This window comes from Engraulis encrasicolus, chromosome 2 (assembly GCF_034702125.1).
Source record: "Engraulis encrasicolus isolate BLACKSEA-1 chromosome 2, IST_EnEncr_1.0, whole genome shotgun sequence".
Lineage (NCBI taxonomy): Eukaryota > Metazoa > Chordata > Actinopteri > Clupeiformes > Engraulidae > Engraulis > Engraulis encrasicolus.
In genome coordinates, this window is record NC_085858.1 from 24,406,868 (window position 1) to 24,419,494 (window position 12,627).

General features: G+C 44.8%; 1 protein-coding gene across 3 annotated transcripts in view; it reads left to right on the forward strand.

Annotated features, from left to right (window-relative positions):
• The window catches only part of cacnb1 (calcium channel, voltage-dependent, beta 1 subunit), a 77,146-nt gene that overhangs the window by 7,847 nt on the left and 56,672 nt on the right, over positions 1-12,627 (forward strand). For all 3 annotated transcript variants that reach the window (XM_063184442.1, XM_063184452.1, XM_063184462.1), the window contains exon 2: positions 5,534-5,620. In XM_063184442.1, coding sequence (XP_063040512.1) covers positions 5,534-5,620 — 87 coding nt within the window. The remainder of the gene's footprint in view (positions 1-5,533; positions 5,621-12,627) is intronic.

Genomic DNA, 12,627 nt, shown 5'->3' on the forward strand with positions numbered 1-12,627 from the left:
TTGTCCAGATTGCTACCTAAATTTTAATGTATTGCTTTCATTGGTCCATTTTCAACTCGACCCAGAAATGTCTCACAAATCTGTTCAGGAATACAACCATGCTAACCAGCAAACAGACACAGCCAGCCATCAGTAAAAGACAAAATTCCTTGATACAGATGGAGTTTAACAGCAGGAACATTTTTTTCTTGCGTTTTGGTTTGTTTTCAGACTTGCCACTTTTATCAGAGTTGCCATCTTTAATCCACTACACATGGATCACCAGTAAACTGTGTTACTGTTTCAGTTGTATTTGATTGCACCTTGTGTCATACTGCAATAATGTGCGACGATTGGCATTGTGTGTCCAACACTGTTCCTCACATGGATTAACTGTACAATGTGTAGCTTTTTCCACTTGTAGATTTTTTGCTTTGCTTGTTGTTGTACAAGTGTACTATATTAATGTTAGTCTACTACACTTGTAGTGATATTGTCCGATGGTCGTTGTGTGTGTCCAACAATAGCGCTGTAAAGTTGTGCTGGTCTTCACGTCAGTCAATTGCACATTGTGTTTGTCTTGTATGTATTTGACTGCACCATAATTTCACTGCATCTTGTGTTGTACAACTTAAGCTGGTGTACCTGACAGGGGTATTCAATTAAAATTCACTGAGGGCCAGTTTATCAAAATCCTTACAGTAAGAGGGCCGTATGTAATATTATAGCGCGCCTATGTTTTCATTTTGTTCAGACCTCGTAGAGATCAGAGCCTTGTCATGCAAGGACCAGATCTGGCCTGGGGCCTCCAATTGAATTGCCCTGATGTACGATGTTAGTGCACTATGTATGTCGTGACATTTGCCTGATTGTCATTATTGTGTGTCTCCAGCAATAGCAGTTGTGCTGTTCTTCAGCACCACGGTCAGCTCCATCGCTTTAGTGTGCATGTGGTGAGTGAGTGGTGATGGGCCAATCACGGTGATGCAGCAGTCCGAGGAGGCCCAGTGGCGCGCTCACATGATGGGCGATTTCCTGAACGCGGCGGCAGTATTAGATTAGCTGGCGGTAACCAGACAAATGTGATCTCCGCCGAAACAGATTTCATCATCCGAGAGTTCGTGCCTAGTGTTTATTGGAATATACCTACAGTATTCAGGAATCAAGATTATAGTATTGTTACTAGCATTGCCCATGTTTCATAAACAGCCTTCTGGGAAAAATCGCTGGGTTTTACTTTGAGTGAACATAGCCTACATTTGTTCTTTTTCGGCTGTGTTATCACCCGTATTTTTGCCATTTAAATGACCTTTTGCCCCTTGGTTTTTTCAAAGGCCACTTCATGACAACTGTGCTCTCTGGTTGATCAATTGTGCGTTAACAGCTGTGTAGAGACAGAGAACATGACGTTTTTGCATGTACAGCGAAAGAGAAAGAAGCCCATATCTGGTCAGGGGTGTCTGCTGGCTGCGTGTACCTCGTGTGATGAATGGTTGTAAAGCTGTAAACAATTGTCCATTAGTCAGGATTCCCAGTGAGGCTATTACAATACAGATAAGAAGAATGGGGAACGGGACAGCATACCTAATGCACAGCACTGTGTTAGCTTGGCGACATAACTCAAAGCCAGTAGGCTGCAATGGAGAACATCCTAAAAAGTGGAAGCGAAGGCCCGATTTGTCTTTGTGATGACACTGCACACCACAGCACTCAGAAGTTCAATTTCAGTTAAATTACTACAAGGGGGACGGCCCAACAGGTCAACTCAAGGGAGCTGTGCATGAAAACAGTATTGTGGTCAGGGAACCTTAGGCCCTGTTCACACACATGTATATATAGATACACATACATTTGGGGGTTTTGTTTACACATGGGAGTTTAAAGTGAAGTTTTAAAAGAACATTTGCCACAAAACGATAATGATTTTTTTTCTCCACATGCTGTGTACATGGGATCAAAATATGTAAATGGATTAAAAGAAACACCTGTTTTAAAAAATATCCACATACATGCAAGTTGTAACCAAGGCCTAGCTCATGGGGGAGGATGGGGGACGCTGCTGTCAATGGCAGGAATCAAACCAGCATCCCTGAGGCTACTCTTTGACTGCTAGCTCATGACTGAATGCTAGCCCTCATCCAATTGCGTGATCCGGTCACAGTGAATAAAGTAGGATCAATCCAGATGATGGCATCAACTGCTGTCTCTCAATATCCACACAAAAATACCTGGAACTAATCACGGCAACAAACTTGGTTACTTGCTGTCCCAGGTGGGGTTGCAGGTTTACCATTTTAAGAAAATGTACTATTGTGACATCACGTTGGGGGTTCCGCAGGCTCATTGGAGTCTATGTAGAACCTTAGAATTCTGGGGGAGTTCCCCCAACGTGATGTCATACCTGCAACCCCACCTTTAAGTCCATCCAGTCAGGGCCGCTGACCACTTTGATCAGTCCTGGAACAAACCATCTGAACCCCTCCCCCCAACTCAAGTTGACATAGCATCATAATGAGCAGCATACTGGCAGTGCAAGTGGAAGGCTTCACTACTCATTGAAAAACGTAATAACCATAGTACTACACTACTACACCATTACAACGTCTTTTTGGTAATGCATTACGGCTTGGTTATTGCCATTTTGGTAGAAAGAAAAATTATTTAGCCACTGCTACCCATATGGTAATGGCACCGTCCCTTGTAACTGTGCATTATAAGATGGATAGTTGTCCTTTCGATAAGTCCAATGCAACAAGGGGCTGCGTCTTAATTTATATAAAGTTGGTTCCCACTACGTCCGTCCTGTTGCGTTCTCTAGGGCACACGGATTCAGAGTTGTTTGTTATGTGTTGGACCTGGTCTAAGGAATGGGTCGATGGTGATATTTTATTGGATTAAAGCTGTAGTCACCACAAACTCTTTTTGTTGAAATACAACGTCAGAAGCCATTTTATTTGTAATTGGCCTTGACTAATGTTTAATAAAGTGTGTGTGTGTGTGTGTGTGTGTGTGAGAGAGAGAGAGAGAGAGAGAGAGAGAGAGAGAGAGAAGAGAGAGAGAGAGAGAGAGAGAGAGAGAGAGAGAGAGAGAGAGAGAGAGAGAGAGAGAGAGAGAGAGAAAGAAAGAAAGAAAGCTGGATGTGTTTTTTAAATGCCTCTTGGGGAGTAGTCAAAAACTGATCCGAGTCATTTTTGTAAATCAGAGAGATTTGCCCCTGCGTGTATTTATCTAAAGCCACTGCCTGGGCCGCACGCTGCCATCTCCCCCAATAATTAGCTGATTAACTCCAAAGGGTGTTTGTCAACAGGAAGTCTCTTATCACCATGACAACCGCCATTTAGTTTGGAGGTGGACAGAGCACTACTTGTTAGTACAAAGTAGTACAAAGTACAAAGTATTGTTTTGATGCTTTTAGAGGTTATGTAAGACTGAAAAAGGTTGTGCATGCACAGCTCAGCCTTGTATGCACAGCTCAGCCTTGCCTTGTATGATTACAGTAAGTGTGTGTGTGCTGTGTGTGTGTGTGTGTGTGTGTGTGTGTGTGTGTGTGTGTGTGTGTGTGTGTGTGTGTGTGTGTGTGCGTGTGTGTGTGCGTGTGCGTGTGTGTGAGCGAGAGAAAGAGCGAGTGTGTACTACACGTATCTGATTGTGTGTGCGTGTGCGTGTGCGTGTGCGTGTGCGTGTGTATCAGCAGCATCAGTCTATGTTACTGAGGCTATGATATTAAACTGGCGGGCGGTTGCATCAGTTCCTGATTGTCACCAAACCCGATTAGGCTGCTGCTCGTTGCCATGGCGTTTAGGCCTGGCGCCCATTGCAGTAATGGCCTGGTAGTGGGCCTGACCCGGCCCAGCCTAGCCCAGCCCAGCCCAGAGTAGAGATACACAGTACAGGACAGTGAGGCCAGCACAACCCAGCACTTTAACACGGTTACACACCACTCCTTTGGGATGTGCTTATCTTGCTTAATGTCTTACCTGCCAGCCACAGGGTGTGCCTGTGTGTCTTTGTGCCTGCACCGTAGAAATATCAGCTGAACTCTTTGAGTTATACCCAACTTAACCCTAGAGTTGAAATGAACTAATTCAGTAATTGATAATTGATTGGTAATTGGTAATTGGTCAGTAATTTGACTCCCCACAGTGTTTTATTCGGGTTGAGTTTTCTCTGCTAGTATTAGGCAATCAGTTGAAATACATCATCTCTCCTAATGGTGTTTTAGAGCCTCTGGAACAGTGAAGCGATACCCTCATTCAAAAACCATCTGTTCCCCATTACAGGTGGCAGATCCGGGTCCTGTGGTCGAAACATTGCGTGGTCATCCATCTAGTATTAAATCGTTATTTGATGCATAATGCATTATGGTGCAGACATCCGCCGTCATCTCTTTTAAAGAACCTCTCTTTTTGACCAACTATTTATCCATTAATTTATTTATTATTATTTGTTCAGCAATTCGTTGCCCACACCCTACCGTGGGCCGCATGAGTAATCCAACCGCAGCAAGGACAGACAGCGCTGATGAATGGAGCCTTTATGAATGCGAGTCTCCTGTGCAACGCACTGCTGCACTATGCTGTTAGTGTGCCATGTTGCATTCAGACCGTATTATTTTTTGTCATACTTTTTTTGCGTTGGAAAATCTACTGCACTCTACTGCTGCCGCCCGCCCACTCTAGTCAGATGTTGGACCTGACAGTCGCCATTATGAGAACTGATATTCACCCTTCACTCACTCGTTCGCTTTCTCTCTCTCTCTCTCTCTCTCTCTCTCTCTCTCTCTCTCTCTCTCTCTCTCTCTCTCTCTCTCTCTCTCTCTCTCTCTCCCACTCGCCCATCGCATTGCCGCCTAACAACAGTAGCTTTTCTCCAAAGTAACTTAGCAACCAGTCTGAATCCACAGCTCAGCTCCGATTTGCCAAATGCTGTGCAGTACAATGGAGGCCTCACACAGGAGGAGAGGAGGAGGAAGAGGAGGAGGAGGATGGATGGATGGATGGAGGGATGGATGGATGGATGGCTGTATGGATGGATGGATGGATAAATTGACATTCTTGCCAGAGGGAAAGACAAAGAGCAAACTAGGTAGCCCAGACTGGTGTTAAACAGCTTGCATAATACAGCTTGATATAGGGCAGTGTTTCCCATAGTGTTGCCTGCGCTAATTGCTATTGCGGTACATGGGCAGCTGCGAAAACTGTTGAACTGAACTGGTGATTGTTTTAAATGCATTCTAAATCATCTAGTGGTATTACTCTGTCATAAGTGGAATATGGATTTTGATATCGCAACACTTCAGTCATTTGCATAGACCCGATATTCTCATTTGTCTGAAAAACCTGAGAATCACAGCCTTCAGCGGTGTGAAATCAACCAGAGTGCTGGTGACAATGTGCTGAAAAGACAACAGGATCTCGCAAAATGGCACATGTTAAATTTCAGTTTGCCTCATCATTTAATCCAAATATCTCTCTCTCTCACTATCTCTGTCCTTCTCTTCTCTTCTCTGCTCTGCTCTTCTCTTCTTTTCTCTTCTCTTCTTTCTCTGTCTCAGGGGAAGTATGCAAAGAGAAAGAGTCGCTTCAAACGCTCGGACGGTAGCACCTCCTCAGATACCACCTCCAACAGCTTTGTCAGACAGGTAAGAACACACGCGCACCCGCACGCACGCACGCACGCACGCACACACACACACACACACACACACACACACACACACACACACAATCACAATCACAATCACAATCACGAAGACGTATGTTATCAAAGAAGAAGAAAAAGCTAATAAAAACCCAGACAACACCGCAACTTAAGGCTCTCTTAGCTCCGTGAGCAGCATGCGTCTGTCTGTATCCCTGTCCAGCGCAATCAGGGCCCGCTGACAGCTTTGGGTGGGCCCAGGACAAAGTCATTTGAAAGGTCCCCCCCTCACAAAATACATACAAAGTAATAATGAGAACCCAATTCTGGGTCCCTCCCCTCTTTCCCTGGGCCTGGGAAACTGTCCCCTTTGCCTCACTCCCTTTGCCCCCCTCCCTTTGCCCCCCTCCCTGTTGGCTTCAGCAATCAGTTAGCTATCGCCAAGTAGGCAGGTGAGAGCAGGAAGCACTCTATACTAACAAAGCACAAGCACAGGAGCAGTACTGGGTATTGTGATGAGCGCAACACTTCACATGGCCCCGGCGTACCGACGATGACACACACACACACACACACACACGCGCGCGCGCGCGCGCACACGCACGCACGCACGCACGCACGCACGCACGCACGCACGCACACACACACACACACACACACACACACACACACACACACACACGCACACACACGCTCATTAACAAACATGATGACAGGAAGCAATTAGATCCTAGCAGTGTGATGGCATTGTGCAGGAACCATGATGCTGCCCCAGCCCACGTCCTCTTGTCTCCCATAAGAGCCATGACACAACACAACACAACACAACACAACACAACACAACACAGCACAACACAACACAATACAAACGGCAGGTGAGCGATTGTGAATGCTGTCTGATGACAAATTATTAATCCTTTCTATCTCTATTTCTTTATCGCTCGCTCTCTCTCTCTCTAAGGCAGGAGAGGCTTTGGGTGGTTATATGCAGATGTCATGACAGTTTCCCTTCTTTGTAACATTGCTTCCCTTGTCAGGAAGTGGGAAGTGGGAATAATAATAATAATAAATAATGCTAATGCAATAATGCTAATTATAGCAGTAATAATAACAACAATAATAACAGCAATCAAAATTTGAATAATAGTGATAATAATAATACAAATGATGATGATGATGATGATGATGATGATGACGATGATCGAAAAATGGCAGTCATGGGTGAGCGGTTAGGGCATCAGACTTGCATCCCAGAGGTTGCCGGTTCGACTCCCGACCCGCCAGGTTGGTGGGGGGAGTAATCAACCAGTGCTCTCCCCCATCCTCCTCCATGACTGAGGTACCCTGAGCATGGTACCGTCCCACCGCACTGCTTCCCATGGGGCACCACTGAGGGCTGCCCCCTTGCACGGGTGAGGCATAAATGCAATTTTGTTGTGTGCAGTGTGCAGTGTTCACTTGTGTGCCGTGGAGTGCTGTGTCACAATGACAATGGGAGTTGGAGTTTCCCAATGGGCTTTCACTTTTCACTTAAAAAAAATGAAAATAATGATTTAGAATGACACTTGAGTCCAGAGTTAAGACTCCTTTCATCCTAAAGTCCCTAATGGTGAATATGCACTCAAAAATCCTGAAGGTGATTCTGAGCAGTCAGCATATCATAAGCATGCCATCAAAATTCTACCATTACATTTTGTGCAATCCCGCTAACTAACACTGACAAACGCAGACAAAAAGTAGGCTCTTTGACGGAGGTAATATAACGCTGCAATATTTTCATTTTTAAATGCCTAAATTATCCAAGCGTTAGAATGACTTCACTGACAGCTCCAGATAGCAGTAAGACATGAGATTAAACAATCAGATACATTTACGCAGAGGAGAAGGCTATCGAGATAAGGGAAACCACCTACTGATAACAGAATGTCTGATAATTAAATGAACAAATGGAAAAGACAAGAGGTTATTAGATGTGTAAATCACACAAGTTGGAAATTCTTCTTGACACGAAATAGGGTGTAGCCATGGGGGGGTCGGCAACAGGTTGACACAGAAACGGAGAGACGTGTCTTCCTGTGTGTGCGTTCAGATGCCCACGGTTGTTGTGCTCCCCAAGGACAAGATTGTATCCCCCCGTCCCGGTGCATGCCCCTTGTGTCGCCTGACATTTGGAGAAAGGATGCCTGTGTGCCACGCCGAAACACATCCTTCCTTCTCACCTGCCTCCCATCCCTTTGCCCCTGCTGCCTGACATTTACCCGCACCTCAACAGGGTGTCACGCTTAAATGCCTCCCTCCCTTCTTCCTTGCGTACGAGATCACAGGGAGTGCAGCCCCTGTGTCAGGCTTTAAAGGTTAGTGACCCCCCCCCCTGCCCCGCCCGTCCTGACAGGTGCTTATGCAGATTAGCTTTGGGGCAGCTGGGCCTGGCTTGGCTCCACCTGGCCTCAGGTGTTTCCTGTAGGCTTAACACCACAGTCTCCTCAGCTCCTGATGTGGCAGCACTGCCTCACGATGCAACTGAGCCAACATGGCTCTCCCTCTGGGGCTCTGAGGCTTTGGTTTAGCAGCTAGTCATCACAGCTGTTCAGAAACACAGGACTTGGAAAGCATACTCAAGTAATATTTTAAGGTTCACATGTTAATATATATGCCTAACAGTGTAAGTGACTTATGTAAGTGCAACAATATCACTAAAACGGGACAAGTTTGCACTATAAGGCTTTGTCTCAAGATAAAGGAGGTGTAATGAAGACTATTTTCTGTCTAAACTCTATTTTCTTAAAATATGCAGTTACTGCACTTTGCTTTCGTACGGCAGTACGACTAACATGTGATCCCTAAAATAAATGGTTACCCAGACTTCCATTAAAGGGACAATGTGTGAGATTTTTTGTTGTTTATTTCCAGAATTCATGCTGCCCATTCACTAATGTTACCTTTTTCATGAATACTTACCACCACCATCAAATTCTAAGTATTCATTATGACTGGAAATATTGCGCTTTTCATACATGAAAAGGGGGATCTTCTCCATGGTCCGCCATTTTGAATGTCCAAAAATAGCCATTTTTTGCTGCAAAAATGACTGTACTTGGACCATACTAGAAAATATTTGTTTATTACTTAGTAAACTTTCATGTAAAGATCAAATTTGGCAATAGGCAGCCCAGTTTCAATGAGCAGCATAGTTGCAGTACGTTTTTTGACCATTTCCTGCACAGTGTCCCTTTAAGGTATGGACTTAAATTCAGCATAACATAACGAATCCTCCTGGATCCAGGTGGTGATACAGATCACCAACAAAATGAAAAACATGACAACAAATGTCATTGCTCCTCTCTGTAAGCCTGGCGACGCCATCCTGTGTACTCCACCCAAAGATTTTGGCTCTGCACCTAGTCTGGCGAAACCCTCTTAGCTCGGTTCGCTCACTGCTTAGCCAATCAGCAAACAGTTGAGAGTGGTGACGCGGAACTCACCCGCGAAGTCCGTTACTGATTGGTTAAGGTAACGCTAATCACACTTTTGTTTTGTTATTTGTATGCATTTGCTACACTATATCGTAAGAGTCATGCTAGTAAAGCACAATATAGGTTTTAATTTTAATTCGGTACTCCAATGAATTCAAATGGCAGAGTAACATCAGACCATCTCCCACCCTCCACGGAAACAGATTCCTCTTAGCTTTCGCCAGACTGTTTGATGGAGTCAACAGTCGGCTTTCTCTGTGGCTTCAGCCTGCAACCGCTGCCTTCTAGAAATCAATTTACTATTCCAAGCACAACAGAAGCTCTAAATAGCTATTCTTTTCTAAGAACTGGCTTTGCATTTGTTAACACTTATTTTAACACTATCTTCATTTGTTATTCATTGATTTTACGCTCTTTCTCATCAAGTGATTTTTACACATACTGGCTCACATCTGTTTATGGCGGCTGGCTGTCTGACTGTGTGTCTAATATATTGTCTTAGTACTTTCTACGTCTATATCTCAGTCTACTGTTGCCTTTTGATCTCTGTATATCACTCCCATCACCCCCCCATGTCTGCTTTAGCGTTTGTAGATATGCTCAGAAATGAATTCCTGATAGTGTGTAGCTTAAAAGCAATTAGGCATGAAATTGTGATTGTGCTCTGAAATGATGATTGTGCTCTGTAAGAATGAAGCAAATTAACAATTGACACATTTCCAAACTTCCCAACCTTATACATTCCTAAATTCCTGATTCAGATGGTTATGAGGTATCAAGTTTTTGCTGCCCATAGGGAAAAGATGTCTAAAAATGGCTACATGGCAAATATTGTATCAAATCCCATGTAACAAATGGAACAATTATGTAGCCTCATTTGTAATATGTGCCATATAAGTAAGCACTCATACATGTGGGCCTTACTGATATATGAGGTGTATGATAAATGGGCCACTGTTATAGTATGTGTCATATAACAGTTGTGTTGCCCATATGCTATGTACAAATCATTCTAAAATTGTAATTTTATATATTGTCTGTATTTTCTCAATGGGTGGGCCATTTTCAATTGCATAGGCAGCGAAGAGGAAGAGAGTCCTCCAAGGTATCAAATGTGAACTCTGGCTGTGATGCCAAAGAGCCAGGTTTGTCATCATGATAATCAGAGCACACCCACGACCCTGTCATCCTAGTGGTGATCACTCCATCACACGGCCTTCCGCTTTGGGAAACACACCCGGTTGTGTGCTTCACACACTCGGGGCGTCCCTCACGCAACTCCCACCATAATTCTGCCATCTACAGTAGCATGCCCAACATTCCCAACTCTCTTCTGCCACCCAGAATAATTGATTCATCACACTGGTCCCTCGCACAAGATTTGTGTTGTTTGTGTTATGTGGGTTTTTTATTTTTACACATGGCCTTTTTTCTACAACGCAGTTCTCAGATCTGTGTCCCTTCAGAAACTTACAGGGCTAACAAACTGTAGGGCAGTCATGGGTAAGTGGTTAGGGCGTCAGACTTGTAGCCCAAAGGTTGCCGGTTCTACTCCTGACTCACCAGGTTGGTGGGGGGAGTTATGACTGACTTGACTGAGGTACCCTGGGCATGGTACCGTCCCAACGCACTGCTCCCTTGGGGCGCCATTGAGGGCTGCCCCCTTGCATGGGTGAGGCATAACTGCAATTTTGTTGTGTTCAGTGTTTACTTGTGTGGTGTGGAATGCTATGTCACAATGACAATGGGAGTTGGAGTTTCCCAAGTCGCATTCAACTGACGACACCCCTGCAAGCCAGGTGTGATTTCTAGTCACTCACGTCTGTTTGTTAACCTGACTTACGCCATCTGGCTGCGTTTTGCCAAACTACACGCAGGGGCATTTCGGTTTCCTCATGCAACATTCTGAGGACCGTGAAAATCTTGCCTGATTATCATAGACTTGCAATCGAGATTCTGGGTAACGGTGTTATTCGAGTTCGAGGCCTGACTAGAAGCAACTCCGCCGAAGGTGTTGCGTCACTAGGAGGGCGCAGCCTGGCTAGTGAAAATCAGCATCATTCCTAAATGAATGAGCCTATCAGGATTGCCGGGTGGGATATTTCATAGCAGCGTTATGGCTGTTGTCTCTCCTGACGTCTTCAGCTGTGTCACGGGTCAAGTTCAGTGTGAGTGGCTGAAGTGGTACGTCGGTGAAGATGAGGACCGGTTGTTTATCCAATCACACGCAAGGATTTTTGATAAGGAGTTTCATTCGAAAATGTGTCCCTTGTGGGGGATTCCCAGATAGTATCGTGAAGACGAAGGTGAAACACATCAGCTGGCAAGAACGAGGTTATGTGTTTGAAGAATACTTCGATAGTCAAAACATAGTTCTGACATGGAATAAAACACAAAAAAGTATATATATAAAGGATATAAAGTGTGCGGGACTGTCACTCAGAAAAAATATAGAAAAAGTCCTTGGCAACAAGCTTAAAGGATCCGGGGGGTCCCTCATATGGCTTACATGGAGTCATACGTCATCCTTGTGACAAAAAGGAGAGTCACCCAGCTTTGAACCTGGGCCTCTAGGGTAATATGGTACGCTCTGATTGTGGCACCAGTCAGAGCAAATAATATTTGTTTACTACTTTGAAGTTCAAAGTTTGAACCATAACCATGTCTACATCCAAAGCACCTGCCCTGTTCGAATAGATGTGCACATTTTTGTTCTATGGTGAATACTGTATTACTCACAAAAAACAGACATACAGATCAACCAATGCAAGTAATGACAATGACCGCTTTGTCCAAAGTGATGGCATATTCATAGAAAGAAAGAAAATATCCTTTTTATATCCCCGAAACACGGAGCGTCGGGGATGTAATGGTTTTGCGTGCGCCGCCGCCGCGTCCGCCGCGTCCGCCGCCGCCGCGTCCGCCGCCGCCGCGTCCGCCGCCGCGTCCGCCGCCGCGTAAGGTCTTTCGTGTTAACGCGATAACTTTTGAACGGATGTTTGGATTTGTCCCAGATTTTTTGGGTGAATGCTCTAGGGCAGGTTCATGAACTGATTCGAGTTTGGAGGTCAACACTTTCAAGATGGCTGAATTCAAGATGGCCGAATTTTTGTTTGGTCCATAACTTGTGACCGGGTGGATGGATTTGTCCCAGATTTGGTGTGTGAATGCTCTAGGGTAGGTTCATGAACTGATTAGAGTTTGGAGGCCAACACTTTCAAGATGGCGGAATTCAAGATGGCTGAATTATTGTTTGGCCCATAACTACTGACCGGGTGGATGGATTTGTCCCAGATTTTGTGTGTGAATGCTCTAGGGTAGGTCTATGAACTGCTTCGAGTTGGGAGGTCAACACTTTCAAGATGGCTGAATTCAAGATGGCTGATTATTGTTTGGCCCATAACTACTGACCGGGTGGATGGATTTGTCCCAGATTTGGTGTGTGAATGCTCTAGGGTAGGTTCATGAACTGATTAGAGTTTGGAGGCCAACACTTTCAAGATGGCTGAATTCAAGATGGCTGAATTATTGTTTG